This window comes from Tachysurus vachellii, chromosome 6 (assembly GCF_030014155.1).
Source record: "Tachysurus vachellii isolate PV-2020 chromosome 6, HZAU_Pvac_v1, whole genome shotgun sequence".
NCBI lineage: Eukaryota > Metazoa > Chordata > Actinopteri > Siluriformes > Bagridae > Tachysurus > Tachysurus vachellii.
This window is the reverse complement of record NC_083465.1, coordinates 5,074,249-5,090,113: the sequence shown is the minus strand read 5'-3', so window position 1 is coordinate 5,090,113 and position 15,865 is coordinate 5,074,249. Positions and strand designations below refer to the sequence as shown.

The 15,865-nt window shown below is 38.3% G+C and overlaps 1 protein-coding gene across 3 annotated transcripts in view; it reads left to right on the top strand.

Annotated features, from left to right (window-relative positions):
* The first annotated feature begins 9,139 nt into the window (after window positions 1–9,139).
* The window catches only part of pde10a (phosphodiesterase 10A), a 53,283-nt gene continuing 46,557 nt past the window's right edge, over window positions 9,140–15,865 (top strand). For 2 of the 3 annotated variants that reach the window (XM_060871834.1, XM_060871833.1), the window contains exon 1: window positions 9,142–9,998. In XM_060871834.1, coding sequence (XP_060727817.1) covers window positions 9,935–9,998 — 64 coding nt within the window. In that variant the 5' untranslated portion in view covers window positions 9,142–9,934. Of the gene's footprint in view, window positions 9,999–15,865 lie in introns of all 3 variants that reach the window. The other variant, XM_060871835.1, reaches the window with a different exon arrangement.

Below are 15,865 nucleotides of genomic sequence, written 5' to 3'. Positions count from 1 at the left end.
CTCTGTGATGAGCTGAGCGATGTGATTCTGTCAGAGACTAGTTTCAGATTCTTGAACACTTCTTATCATCAATGGGGAGCAATAGCAGAACTGTCAGAAATTCTTCTCAATATCAACACTTCGGATGCTTCTCGTTTTCAGTAAGGTACGGCATCATCACTATGGACAACTCCTTATGACTGTGGTGCAGAAAAACATCTCAGAATGAAAAAGACTAGGCGATGTGAATACACGGGTATCAGTGTTCCTATTGAAGTGGTCAGTGTGAATATTCATTCATTCATTCATTCATCTTCTACCGCTTATCCGAACTACCTCGGGTCACGGGGAGCCTGTGCCTATCCCAGGCGTCATTGGGCATCAAGGCAGGATACACCCTGGACGGAGTGCCAACCCATCACAGGGCACACACACACTCTCATTCACTCACGCACTCACACACTAGGGACAATTTTCCAGAGATGCCAATCAACCTACCATGCATGTCTTTGGACCGGGGGAGGAAACCGGAGTACCCGGAGGAAACCCCCGAGGCACGGGGAGAACATGCAAACTCCACACACACAAGGTGGAGGCGGGAATCAAACCCCGACCCTGGAGGTGTGAGGCGAATGTGCTAACCACTAAGCCACCGTGCCCCCCCAGTGTGAATATATTTGTAAAATTTGGTTAGTAATTGTAATAGATTTGAGAACACAATCGAAGTCTTGGGATTTGACTTCTGGCAAACCGTAACACATAACTTAAACCACTCAGGACATATTTTCGACCTCGTGTTTAACTGATCTCGGTCGTGGAAATAAACACTGGATGACTAACAGCTGTTACTGTAGATTTATTGGTTCATTTAGGAGCTAGATTAAAAGCTTTGAACTACTTTTGAGGTAGATAAAAGCATGTTATTCTGCTCAGCTGCTGAAGTGCTGCATCCTACACAACATGACAACTGTCAGGGTTTAGCATTTAATAACGATGTCTAATAACGTTGCATGTAAACACCATAATGTTGTAGAGGAACACTGTAACTTCTGTAAAGCAACAAACAAACAGACTACTGATATTATTCCAAATAAAAAAAAGCCATCTGTTTATTATTATTATTATTATTATTATTATTATTATTATTATTATTATTATTATTAAATATAAAGCACTTTGCATATGGCTCGTATCTTGCTATATTTACTGTGGTCATTTGACTGAACAAATGCCTTATCGTGAATGGGAAGTGCCTAATCAGCCGAGCCATTGTAACAAACGATAGAGACCTCCTCAGCTTACATACGACTTTGAGCTGTAACTTCTTGTCTCAGATTAATATTTCCTTCCTTTTTTTTTTTCTCTTCACTTTGGTTGGAATTGTGGAGTTAAGCAGAGTTACTGCCTTTTGTCTCCAGAGCGGTGATACATAATACGACAGACCGGATTGTGCCTACGTCAGCTGTGGTGCTATGAATTGCTTAAGCAAATATAAATTAAAGTGTGTCTGTGTGTCTGTGCACTTATATACCAGCCAGGATTGTGTGCGCGCGTGTGTGTGTGTGTGTGTGTGTGTGTGTGAGTGTGTATGTTCCAGTAGAAGAAGCTGCAGCAACGCGTGCCATTTCCCTGTCGTTGGGGGGTACACAAGGTCCTGGAAGGCAACGTGAGTGGCAGTAACAGCATCTCTCTCCGTTCCAGCCTGGCCCATCTCTCACTGCATTGGCTGCAGCTCTGACGCAGATAGACCCCCCTCCCTCCACTCCTCCCCTCCCTCCCTCTCCTTTTTTTTTCATCTTTTTTTTTTTTTTTTTCTCTGGCTGGCTTAGATGGGTTTTTGATTCATGTGCTTTCTGCACTTCCTCCCACTGCAACGTTCACCTCTGCTTGAGAGCAGCGCTTGTTTTTGTGCCTTTCCGTTTCTCTTTCATTTATTCTATTTATTTCTCCTTCAAACACTCAACCCTCTTTCTTCCTACAGTCCCGGCCAAATCTTTCTCTTCTGTCCGTGTTTTCTGTACTCCTCATTTGCTTAGGGTTCAAATAAAATTCAGAATAAATCATGCAAGACATTTTCTGGTCAAAATAACATCATTGCAACAAGCGCATGGATAATTGTTATTATATAACTATGTTAATTATTTGTTAATTTTTTTTTTTTCGTAAGGGGGAACCACAGAATAGCAGAAAGCAGAGCCTAACATACAGAGTTTCATTATGGCACCTTCTTCTCACATGCTTTTTACAACACACACACATACATAAACACAAACAGTGTTTTAACATTGACTCAATGCCACTCTCATGTCCATATGCATCGCTAATATGTCATCCATTTACCCACTCCATTTATTAGCACCTTTCGAAAGGCTTTTTTTTTTTTTTTTAAATATTAAAAACTATTTTCTTCACTGTTAAAAACATGTGGCTTGTTCACCACTACTGCAGTTCCCCAAAAGCGATAGATCAACAATTTTAAAATTGTGAAAAGGATGAAAGCACTGCGCTAAACTCATAAGGCAACATGTGCATGGAGAACTCTTCATAAAATTTGGCCATTTTATTTTTATGGCACAATGGTCGAATTTCCCATGTGAAAAGCAGATGCTAAGCGAATGGCTTCTAACAGGCAGCACCGTTGCTGAAATAGTTGCAAGCAGAGCTGTGAGCACAAGCATAACTTTGCCGAGCCCCAAGGGACCAGTTTTTTCATACGCCTGTCTCTGACGTCAATGCTCTGGCTGTCCTGTGGATCGTCACAGCAGACGTTGAGAGAAAAAGAGCGAGCGAGAGAGAGAGAGAGAGAGAATGTGAGTATCTGTGTGTGTGCGCGTGCCTGCGAGTGTGCAAAGACTGCAGTCTGCACTCAAGACTGTAGCTTGCTGCAAAATCATACTGTATTGAAAAGATGCATTTTGTTACAGAGCAATAATAGGTGTGTTTTATTTGGGTGTGTGTTCGTGCCTTTTGTGTTGGGATGGGACAAAGCATTCGGGTGGCACATAAAACTAGGTGCTCGATGCCGAGGCCTCTCAGCATTCGACATTCGTAGAAAAACACACCGTGATGAAGCGTGGAAAGAAAGATGGATCACAGCAGCTGAATAGGATCAAACGCAGATACGTCATTATTTATTAGAATCGTTTTCGGGTTTGTTGTCTGTTCTGTAAGCTTTAGAATCCCCTCCCCCCTCCCCCCAATATCATCACTGCATGATAGAAATGACTTATAAAAATTGAAATAAACTGTTTCACCACCATCAGAGCATTTGCACGTGAACGTCTGAGATGCGAGTCATTCGAAGGGGCTACGAAACGATTCATCGACATCGTAACTCTGTATTGTACTATAACTGTACCGATTATTCGTTATATAGAGAACACCAGTAATCAGCAGTAACTTTGTATCTGTAGCGTCAGAAAAATGACTTTCAAATCAAATCCACTGGTGTATTTTGATCACTGTTTCGTAATGGTGTTAATCTCCGTTAATACGATTATTCTGGAAAGTCACAACACAATTGTTTCCTTGTGAACAGAATGTGCCACTTGGAAGTAAGTAAGCTTTAAACAAATGCTGGTGGAATTCTTCCTCAGTTGTATATGTATATGTATCTGTTTGTAGCTTCAATATCTGTATCTTTATATATATATGTATATATGTATATATGTGTATATATGTATATATGTATATATGTATTGTATATATGTATATATGTATATATAGGTGTGGCATAAATAAAATACTGACCTCTATCATCATGTCCTCAGACATTGTGAGGTAGAAATGGCAGCCCTGTCAGCATGGGCTGTAAAATGTGACTCATGGCAGATTCTCAATTTGGTTCAAATGGAACTGAGCGCAGGATTGTGGATTTTTGTTTGTTTTCTATATCGCTCAGTTATTCTTATTTGTTTGTTTCTACCCATTTATATTTATTTCCACAACAAACTCATAACCTAATTTAATCCACCATGACCCTGACCAGGCAGTCACTAATGATTTAATGGTCTTGGTTTTCTCTCAAACTTCATATCTGACCAGTCACTGAAGACAAAATCAAGGATGACCATCACAACTCTAGTCTCGACCTGATTCCCTGCAAAGCTTTCTTTTTGTAACATGTCTTGTCCACTGAAGTGTCGTCAGCCATCTTGAAAATGTTTTCTCATCCAGCATCAGCACCCTGTAGAACTGCTAGTTTTTCTGTTTATTTATTTATTTATTTATTTATTTGCTTTATCATGTCAACCCTATGAGAGCTTTACAAGCAAGGTTAATGTCAGGAAACATCACAAGACTCTCAGCTCTGGTTCAGCAAAGGTAAATAACAGTATTAAAGTTAAACAGGATCGAAATCATAATAATCATCCAGGTTATGAGCATACAGTAAATTTAAATCTGTAACTACTTCAGTGGGAAGTGATCCAAAATCTGAGGCCTCCTGAGATGCATTTTAGCTTGAAGACCAACTCTGTGAAGATGTTAAGAAAATGATGAAAACAAGACTGAACAAAACTGCATTGTGTCTCTGAAAATCTAGCTTGGTGTAGTTTATCAGAGAATTTTTTGCTTTGTTTTGTGACGAAAGAACTCGTGACACAGGAGACGGGAACATCATAATGCAGGAGACATTATATGTGGAAGAGAAACAGCCCATGGATAGGTTTTTCCAGTAAAAAAGTCTGTTGGCACTGGCACCATCAAAGATCATGTCTTATACTGTATATTAATAGTTTATAGACTTTCCATTAAATTGTGCTCTCTTGAAGTGATGAGAATGAGTGCTTTCAGACTTCAGACTGATGGCAGAACTCCATAGCAGCCTTTATTGATCAAGGACCGCCTAAGAGTATGTGACATGTCAAGCAACCAATCACAGTTTGTGTTGTTCAGTGTCATGATCAAGGACATAAAAAATGTAAAGTCCATGTCCCTACACAAACAGACCGGCGTGCAACCATAGACCATCACAAGGAAGTTGTGCAAATGAATGAGTCTATACCGTGAACTTCAGATCATTTGGAAAATCCAGTGTTTAGCTGATCTTCAAACGCACTCAGTGTCACACTTGTAAACACGGCAGCTTCCTTCTTCCATGTGGGGAGTAGAGCGTCACGACGGCTTTGTTTCCGAGCAGACCGTTAAATATACACAACACGTACGTCTACCGGAAATATTGTAGAAACCAAACGATCATTTCGAAAGCCCTGAAGTTTTTGTGTACCGTATGCTTCAGACATTTATCCAACGGTTTGTGGACATGACGCCTGAGGCAGCGACTAAATAAATATAAAATCCTTCCTTTTTTTTGTTTGAACGATAAAGCAGCACTCCACAGAGTTTTTTTTTCCTGGTCCTGAGTGACTCCGGCACACTCCGGCAAATTGTGGTGTCGGTCTGTCGGTTTTATCAGCCAGGCAAAAACTACTATACACTTTAAAGAGCACTTTATTACATTTAAATAAATGACGTGATGCAGACCTTCTGGGAGCTAATTTCTTGTGCAGGATTGGGCTGCTAACTGAAAAGACCTTGCTCCAGCATGCAGTAGACTTTGCTTCAAAGTGTTCATACCAAAAAGCATTGGAACGGCATTGGAGCTGCAGTCTCGGGCTCACGGTCTTGTCACAAATACTTACTTCATTGCTAACGCAGACACATAGGCACAGCAATAGTTATTGGATTATAAATGACTTCCATATGTTCTAACGTCCCATCCCCCATCATGCACTCATCCCTAATCTACTTCAAACTCCGGCTCCCTCTTCGTTCATCTAGCCACGACCTCCAGGAGCGTCTCGATGTTACACAGTGTGTTTGGATTATGATGGCATCTATAGTGACCTAGATTATGTCCATACACACTTGACACTTGACAAAGCAAGCAGTGCGCCTAGACATTATTTGAAGTAGGTCGACAGAAATAAAGCTGTTTGGGATGTACGGAAGTCAATAAACTAAAACGGATTACTGATATTTTCTCATCGACACCTGATGACATCATAAAGCCATGTATTGTTAAACAGGATGTAACTGTGTAAATGATCTGGCTTATTGTATTGTATCCTTTGATACAGGCTCTCAATTTGATATAAAATACTGCTCATATTGTGTGAAATGGAATAAACATTTATACTCACTAACTCCTCTTCCTGTTTAGCTTGGATCAGGGTAGGCTACAGGGTTGGGAGGAAGAAAAAGAAAAAAAAACACACCAACTAGCTGCAGATATTTACTTTAATAGAGGAATATGCAGAATATGAATAACACATTTAGAGCTACTGTGTTTTAATGGAGGAAAAAAACCTGACTCTAACGTTTAATTAGCCATATTTCATTTTATGCGTCATAACGTACAGCTTTTCTTTTCATATATTTATTTTTTTATTTTGTTTTATTTCCCTCAATTGAAAATTTACACCTAAGGCACTTACACAGACAATGCTTATTTTAGCCGCAGTGAAAATATATAAAATATAACGGATTAAATAATTCCCTGTTATATGCTCGTTTTTGTTGTTCACAATTCTTGATTCTTGAAGTTATTTGTCTGTGCACTTGGTTTGCATAGTTTTCAGTGACCTCATTTTACCACAGATGATTCTCCTCGGCATTGCATGGGGTACTAATTAAAATTTGCCCCCCCCCAAATCATTAGAATCACACATCATATTCCTATTTGTTTGCTCCTTGTAACATGCTTTAATTTCATGCACTGTGACTGAATTCACTGTGAAGTCATAGTATCCATGATTAGCCCTTTAACACCCAGATCACATCTGTTGCTGTTTTGTTGACGTTCAGAAATGAAGGGTAATGTCGGTCATAACGGACACGTGGCTTGGTGAAGCCTAAACAGAGGAAGATGACATCATAACCGCGGTCTCACAGACGAATCTTCATTATGAGGCTCAGCACAGGGGGTGTGATAACAGTAGAAGGCTAGATGTGACATAAAAGAGGGAAAATGGCCTAAAATGCCTCTTTTAAGTACATTTGACAAAAGCCCTGGCTGACATTTTCTGCTTTAGGTCTTCTTAATGCATTGGCTTTGAACACTGGTGTGTTCCCTCCCACATGTGGTGGCACAGTTTGTAATAGAAAAGAAGCTTCCTCCACACATGATTATTACCTTGTCCTTCTCTTTTTTAGCAAAACTGCAGCCGACAGTGGTGTTATATTCACAAAGGCAACAAGATGCTGAATTAGAAATTTAAGCAGCTTGATTTTTTTTATTCCACACATTCCTTGCTTAATAATTCTCCATATATATTTCAACCAATGACAAATTGATGTATATAATGATGGATTAGATCCCAGAAATTGGTCGGATTATTTAGACCTTTCCGTGCAACATGAAACCGTGTAAAAATACTTGAAAAACGCTTCCATGTTTTCTGCAAATTTTAATTGTCAATCATGTGAGCTCACTGTGAGCTGTTGGGAAAGCAAATAGATGATAGTTTCAACAGAGAGAGAGAGAGAGAGAGAGAGAGTCGTTCAACATAGTCCCAACGCATATGAAATGTAACTAATATGCCTGGGGCAGAGTTTTGCAGTCGTAGCATTTGTAGGAATTCCAGTACAAATGTATTAGGTTTCTTCTGACTTTTGTAAGAACAGTTTGCCATGTTAGTACGCAGACATGCAACATTTACTTGTAATGTGGAAGAAAAGTGCTTTCAAACAAGATATTTAGGTTACGTTTAGTTCAAAGTTTTAGTTTTGGAAATCTAAGCTAATATGAGGCACAGATTTAAATTGATATGATGCGTAACGTTAATAATAAACTTGTGATATACGTTTTAAGTTGTCGTCAGGCATCTCCAATTCCTTTCTTCCTCCTTTATGTAAAAAAGGTAACTGACTAAACATTGAAAAGTTTGTTTAAACCTTTTCATGAAATTCTTGCATTTTTTGTTTGTATGCTATAATATATATAATCTCAGAGCTCATTTTACTTTCATCATGATGATACCAGTGCACATGCACAATACACATCACATGTTGTGCCCAGTCACCTTACCCTGTGAAACTTGGTTTCAGGTCTGTAATACGTTATATACACGCAATAAAAGCTTTAAATTTGGTTCAGGTGGTTTGCAGTCTCTTGAAGTGTCCTTGCAGCCAACTTTACAGATGTTTTACAATTTCTGGGTCGCTTGCAGTGTCGATTAGCTGACAAAACACCTTTTTGCACTAGAAGAGTTTTTCCAGCGAGACTGAATTGCTCAGATTTGAAGAAACATCTTAACGTTTTGTGAGCTGTGTGCGGGCCTGAAAGACGTCAGCAGGACGTCAAAAAAATGACACAGGAAATCCTTTGAGTAAACCTCAAAGTTTAAAAAAACACAACTTGTGGAACAGAAACCAAACGTGTGTGATAATTACAAAGGACGGGATGGCAAACGTCTGTGAGTTTTAAATAACCAAGTACAGTTTCTCATGCAAGCAAAGCCAGATTGATAACACTTAGTGTTCTAGTTCTGGTTTATGATCACAGTGTAAAAATAAGTAAAGGATAACTGAACACCACAAGTTGGGAGTTCACTTTTAGGTTATTGACTAGAAGTTAGACTTTCAGTGATAAAAATGTGTTCTGAGTTTACAAATAAATACACCTCCATTTCTGATTTATGTAGCATACTGTGTAAGGGGAAATGTTATAATTACACCTGTTTTCTTTCAATATTTGCAATTTCTTCCCTCTAGCATAGCTGCAATAACAACGTTGCTGCAGAATCATTTATATGCAGTGTGCAGTGTTGAACCTGGGTGAATGCAACATAAGCTTTTAATAGAAACCCGTGCATGACTTTTATTTAATGAACAATCATCAGTGCGTAATGGATTTTTCCCTGTTTAGTGCGTTGCCTCAATATAGGTGTCCCCTGTGCACTTAAGTTATTTACTGACATAATGTCCTTTCTGTTCATTTGTAAGTCAAAGCACGTTTAATACAGTGTTAATAATCCTTCCGATAGCAAAACGTTTAATGTTGCATGGTAAAAAAAATATGAAAATTCATTTTAGAAAATGAACTCAAACTCACTCTCTCTCTCTTTTACACACACACACACACACACACACACACACACTGACGCGTGCTGACGTAAGGAGCGCATCAGACCGCCTGCCGCAGCACTAGCAAACAGTTTGACTTGTACTTATGGCTCCGTTTAATCGCTCATATGGGTGTGGCGAGCAGGAATGTGCTTTTATGGCCACCTTGTGTTCATTCATTCTCCGGAACGGTGTCGGTCACTAAAATGCCTCCATTAGAATGCCTGTATATCGGCTTGATCGTGCTGTGGGTGGTTTCCGTGTAGCAGAGAGCGGTGCAAACCGGCAGCACAACACGGGGAAGAAAACGCAGGGAATTCGGAGACATCGGGTTGTGTTTTTGCGCAAAGCATGAAAATGTGCTCGCTCTGTTATTGCGTTCATTCTGAGCTCCTTTAAAAAAAAAAAAAAAGTACAACCCAGAAATTACTCTCATCACGCCCCCAATAGCCCCCCGACTCCTGGGAAACACACACACACGCACACACACAACTTTTGCGTCTACGTCGCCAGTCTGTCCGCTCACGGCGCGCCACCGTTTGGCTCCTTTTTAACGCGTTGTTTTGTTTTTCCTCCGCGGACACCCAGGACACGAGGAGCAGTGTGAACGTCGCTGTTTTTACATCTGCAGGAGTTTTGCGGTGCGGCTCGTGCGAGGAACCGGAGGACGCGGAGACACGAGGTACCGTCCGCGCGCTCTCGCCGTTTCCGGCATCCCCCCTTTCACCAGCAGCCGGTTTGGACTGCGTTACCCAGATTGTCCGCTTCCTTCTCCGTTTGGCTTGATGAGCCGCCGGAGTCCATCATCAAGACTTTTCATTACAGCGTTTTTATCCTCCTCCTCCTCCTCCTCATCCTCTCCCGTTCTATCGCGTTTTTCCAGTCCGACATGGAAGATGGGCCGCCTTCGACCAGCTGCTTCAGAAGGCTCGCGGACTGTTTTCTTGGCTCAAGTAGGTACATTTGTGTTGTTTCCCTCCTCACCGGCAAGCTCGTGCCGTTTGGTGCTATAAAATTCAGCTGTACTGACCTTTTACTTTTGTTTACAAACTTTTGCCCGATTTGCGCAAAGTTAACAGGCGCGAGCGGTTTTTGTTTGTTTGTTTGCTTGCTCGTTTGTTTGTGTATTTTGGAAAGTTTCCGATGCAAGTTCTTGGAAATAGCCCGCGGCACATGGCTGTCATACAGCTATCACTAGACATCATTTAACACGATTTGTAATTTGTAACGTTTAGTGTTTATAGAAGAGCTGCAATGAGACAAGTGATTTAAGTCCAAACAAGACGAGCATGTTTTATGTTTTGTTTGATTTACAGCCAGGAACATGACAAGAACAAATAAACTTCAATGTTAAGTCTTCCAGCAAATACAAGTACAATCACTGATTAACCTTCACGCCTTATATATATTTTGCTTTTAACTAAAATTCCCCACTGAAGCACTCAATTTTAGATCCATATGTTACACTAATCAGTTTTGTTTGTTTGTATCAATACACCTAATAACGCCTAATAACACCTAATAACTCTAGTTTTCACAGTTGTAAATCTGTCCTGTGATTGTCTTACTAATCCATAGCATAAACCTCCTCTCCTGCGCCTTCAGCACTATTGTGAACGCTGTATGTCTGTCAGAAAGCTTCACATCCTCATGCACCACCTGCTTTGTTTATGTATTTGCCAGAAGGCCCATCTTTGGTTTTGCTGCCTGCTGCTACATAATTCTTCTAAAACATGCACAAGTTGTAGATTTTCAGACTCCGTCTTTGCACTATGTGATAAAAGGTTTGCTTTCCTCCTCCTTTTTTTTATTTTAGCCATCTGCAAATTGTTATATTTTCTTTTTCCACAGAAAAGGCCTGTTTGCTCCCTTTGCCATACACAAAAACCTGGTAAATCCTTCGAATAATTACCACACATGAAAAGACCTTATGTGTAAAACGGAACAGTAAAGTATCTGCTCCGCTTTAGCTTTTTAGTTCTTACAGATATTTTACATCATTTTATTGTAAAAACAAACGGAATAAATAAGTTATATTTTTTCCTTTCTTCAGTGATGTGTTCGTAACGTTGCAGTACAACAGGTGTGGTTTGTGTGTGACCAGTATTCTAGCTAGATGGTATCATATCATGTTATCTCCAATACAGTGTTTTTTTTTCTGAGCCTAGCATGTCGGCGTGTTTAAACTGAACACGGCCTGTTCGGTATCTCTCGACAAGTCGATGCTTTATTCATACGAGCTGCTTTGATAATCAGTGATTGTGGTGCTGTGTACTGGCAGTCGTACATTTTTAAGCTCTACAGTTTAATCACTGTGGTTTCCAGATCAAACAATATAATGCCAAACAACAATATTAATAAAATAAATCTACATATTTGTGGATCTTGTTAACTGAGCTGTTAAAATGAGTGCTTTGTCAACATCAGGTACAATGTGCTTAGTATAAAGTAAATGACTCCACAGATACATATTGTGTTACAGGTGCAGGATTAAAGCGGTCAGGGTTTGATTAGATTAGATTAGATTTCCAGTAGAATCCGTTCACTGAACATGGGTAATTGTCATTTCTTGATTGACTTTAATTTCCTCTTTAGAAAAGCAGCTCGAATGGAGCAACTGTACAGGTATCAGACTGATCAACTGAGTTTTCCCAGACTTCATTTTATATTTGCACAATCGGGTCCGATTAAGTGAAGGGAAGACACGGTTTGTTAAATGATATAAGGTAACTTTTGACAAGCGGTGTATATTCTAATAAAAGTTTATTTTGTGGTTATAGTGACTGGTGATCGTCAGCACTCTTCATGCTATTAGGCTCTTGCTGCACATTTGTGGCTTACCACAGTAGGATTTGCGTCACAGCACTTTGAAGTCTCAAAGGTGTAACTGTTTTGTAAGGTTTGCTTTGTGTATAATGATCAGATAGTGAGCACAGAAACAAAACCACATTTAAATTGTCAACGTAAATATTTTTTTTTTTTTCGACTTGTAACTAAGCTGATCGAGTTGCAAGGGAAGCGTGTTTGCTTGAATATGTAAACAAGTACTGTGTCTATGAGTCGTATCTTTCTAATTGTATCACAAGACTGCATCATAGATAGCTTTTATCTCTGAAGATAATTTGGCTCCTTTCAGTAGTTTTAGTTTTCATAGATTAATGACTTTCAGGTGTGGTAGAATATAAACGATCTTGTTTTGGTTGTAGTGAATAAAAAAAAGACCTGCATGTCCTGAATTTGAGTTAAACTTGATCAGGGTTGGAATCCTGACATGACAATAACGATAGCTTTTCCTTTCACGTCTTCAGATTAACATACTTCTGGGCATTAAATACTGGTTTGTCACACACAATAAGCTACCCAGCTTGCTATTGTATCATTTAAAACCTGTTAGCAGCATGTTGACATTAAATGAAAGGAAGACGCTTGATGAGGTCACATGATCAAAGCTGTGACTGACGTCCCTGCGTCATGTTCGTTAGACGAGACAATTATTAGGAAATTTAAAAATGCGTCACCACATGTGAATGCCTATGAAATGAAAAAACACAGGCCAGCTTTCATGCATATCACAATGGTAAATGTTTTTAAGTCAAAGAAAATATTTTTCATGGATATTTACACATGTGGTGACGCATTTTTAAATTTCCTAATAATTGTCTCGTCTAACGAACATGACGCAGGGACGTCAGTCACAGCTTTGATCATGTGACCTCATCAAGCGTCTTCCTTTCATTTAATGTCAACATGCTGCTAACAGGTTTTAAATGATACTTTCATGCATATCACAATGGTAAATGTTTTTAAGTCAAAGAAAATATTTTTCATGGATATTTACACACGAACTACACTCACGCTGAGGTGGAAAGTGAATTCGCTGCTACTTGGCTACTGCTACTCATCAAGATGGATAAAATTTTTGTGTCGGAGATGAAAATACATAAAAATTGTGTGCTTGAATCAATGAAGAATAAACACATGTAATGCACTCGTGTGTGTGTGTGTGTGTGTGTGTGTGTGTGTGTGTGTCTGTCTGTGTCCCGGCTGTACTGGAGAGGTGGCCTTTGTGTTTATTTTACTTTACTTTAGGTTCTAGTGGAACATGTCCACACCAGACACTAACAAGCTGCCTCTTAAAGCCCTTGAGGAAAAAAAATGTCAAGACTCTTTAAAAGTTAAAGTGACGCACCCTGAAACAGGGAGATATTTACGTTTAAAGTCGTTGTTTAAACATCTTTCCGTTACTTTGATAAAAGATTATTGTGAATAATTCATTTCGGAGGGAAACAGTTAATCTTGAATAATGAGTGAATAATTTGATTTGACATCTGTTTGGTGGCCAGCATTGAAAAAGAATTAAATCGATAGAATAAAATTCTGTTTTGTGATTTTCAATAGTATAGAATTTATGTTTGCAAAAATTTCAGTAATATGTTAATGTTTGAGACATACAGATCTGTAACCGGTGCGACAATCAACTAGAACACGAAGCTGCTGCTAAATAAGAAATAAATAAATACATTTAATGCTAGATTGCCATTAGATTGAAGGTATTTTGGGTGTCATTTGAAATGTTCTAGTTTTTACTAGTTAAAAAAAAATACCAAAAAGGTTTGTTTTATTTTTTTATTTTTTTTTTTATTTTTTAATAAAGTCAATTCATGTCATCTAATTAAATGTGAAAACAAAATCTAAAAATATTAAAAGGACCACATAAAGCCATGGCTGAATCATAGTATGGTATCCGGGATGTAGTCGACTACATAAGGTGTGGTGTTTGGTGGTGTTTTACCAATGTAGTTGGTTTACGTTCAATTTCTTTTATGGAACTATATTTTGTATAGTACTTTTTTAAAAAATGGAAGTTGTTTCAAAGCAGCTTTACAAATTACAGAAACTTAGAAAAGTTTTAAAATGAAGTTACTATTCATTTACTGTCTAACATTTATATCACTGAACAAGCCTGAGGAAAGAAAAACCTTACCGAGATGATATGAGGAAGAAAACCTTAGAGGAACCAGCCTCAGAAAGGAACCTCATCCTCATCTGGGTGACATTGGACAGGAAATAATGTCCTTTCTAAAACAGTTTGTAGTCCAGCGGAAATGTAGGGCTGTATTCAGAGTAAGCAACTGACGTTCAAATGATGAATCAGCATTAATGCGAGAACATTTTTTTTCTGAGAATAATTAACCAAAATTTTACTTTAGCCTCTTAAACATGTAGATGATTTAGTTTATCTTTGCTGCACATACGACGTATCATAAAAAGCAAATAAAATAAAAAACAAAACAATGAATAGAAAGAATAATACAACGATATAAAAGTAGACAATCTTTTGAATCGCCTTGAACGTTTAAAAGAAGTCTTAATATCAATAAATAGCATTAGAAATTGTAGTTGTATTTATTACATTATTGCACATTTGTAATCTTACTTTATGGCTTCTACCGTCATTATTAAGCTAAAAATAGCACTTGATCCAGCGCAACCTTTTTTTTCCCCCCTTGATGACCTAGAAATACAATGAAAAGTATAAAGTATCAAGTTAAAGCAATGGTGAAAAATGCAGTGTTTATTGATTTAGAAGAAATCAGTAAGTCTAAGTTTAAGTCATGAATCACAATCATATTAATACACACACATGTATGCATATACACCATAGCCTTGACCACACAAACACTACCATCCACTATGAGCCTAACATGCAAGTCTGTAGTTATTCTTGAGGCCTGAATTTGTGAATCTGAATTAGCACGTTTTGCTATTAACTGCTCACTAAGCACACATGAAGCAACTTTATATTACACCTACAGTGAACAGGGAGATATTTTGGGATTATTTGTGTGAATTACTTGCTAAGTCAGAGATGGTCATATTCAAAATGACCCCAGAAAATCAGATTTATGTCTGGTTCTGTATTGCACCGTTATCATCTATTATTTATCTGTCATGGGTGGTTTTTTTGTTTTTTTTTTTTGTGTATTTTATTTTATTTTATTTTTTTACACCACCGATGATGCAAGAGCAGTGAGCAGTGTTTCAGTTCATGTTTAGGAAAGCTCTGAAAATGGAAACTACCAGAATCAAACTGAATCAGTCAGCATTTTGAAACTCCAGCCAGCTTTCACAATGAGTCCTAAACCGCACCCTGAACACATGGACACAACTACATCTCCACATTTGCCCCCCATTGTTGAAGCTTCCATACTTTTTTTTTTTTTCATATAAGCAAAAAAATAAAATAAGCATTTTATCAAGGGAAAAAAATATGCATATGTAAAATTCTCCTGTTTATTTTATTATTTTTTTAAATCCTTTTCCTCAGCAGAAATGTTTTATTAACAAACTGAAATGAATTTCTCTTATTTTTAAACATGTGCATTTGAATAATAATGAGGGGAAATCCGTCACTTCTGTTCCTTGTTTCTCTTATATTCTATCACTTTGCATTATTCTTCACTACTATTCCAACTCATCTGTTCCTCTTTATCTCTTTGCAAACAATTGCAACGCTCATACGCTTGTCATACGCTAACACGTCAAAAATGATGGGAAATCAGAAATACTACAGTCTAGAGGTGTCACCGAGACAGCTTGAATTTTATTGCGATCTACACATCACAATGCAAAGTTTGAAAGTGAGGGGGAAAAAATTATTCTGTATTTGTGGTTAAAGCGAGTCATATATATATATACTGTAGTAGCTTGATGGTATAAGCCGAGACACGTTATGGCTGCTTGTTTTATGTATTTTTTTTGCTCTGCTAGTGAAAACCTACTCACATCTCTAACTAGCTAGTAGAATTAAAGTGGTTAA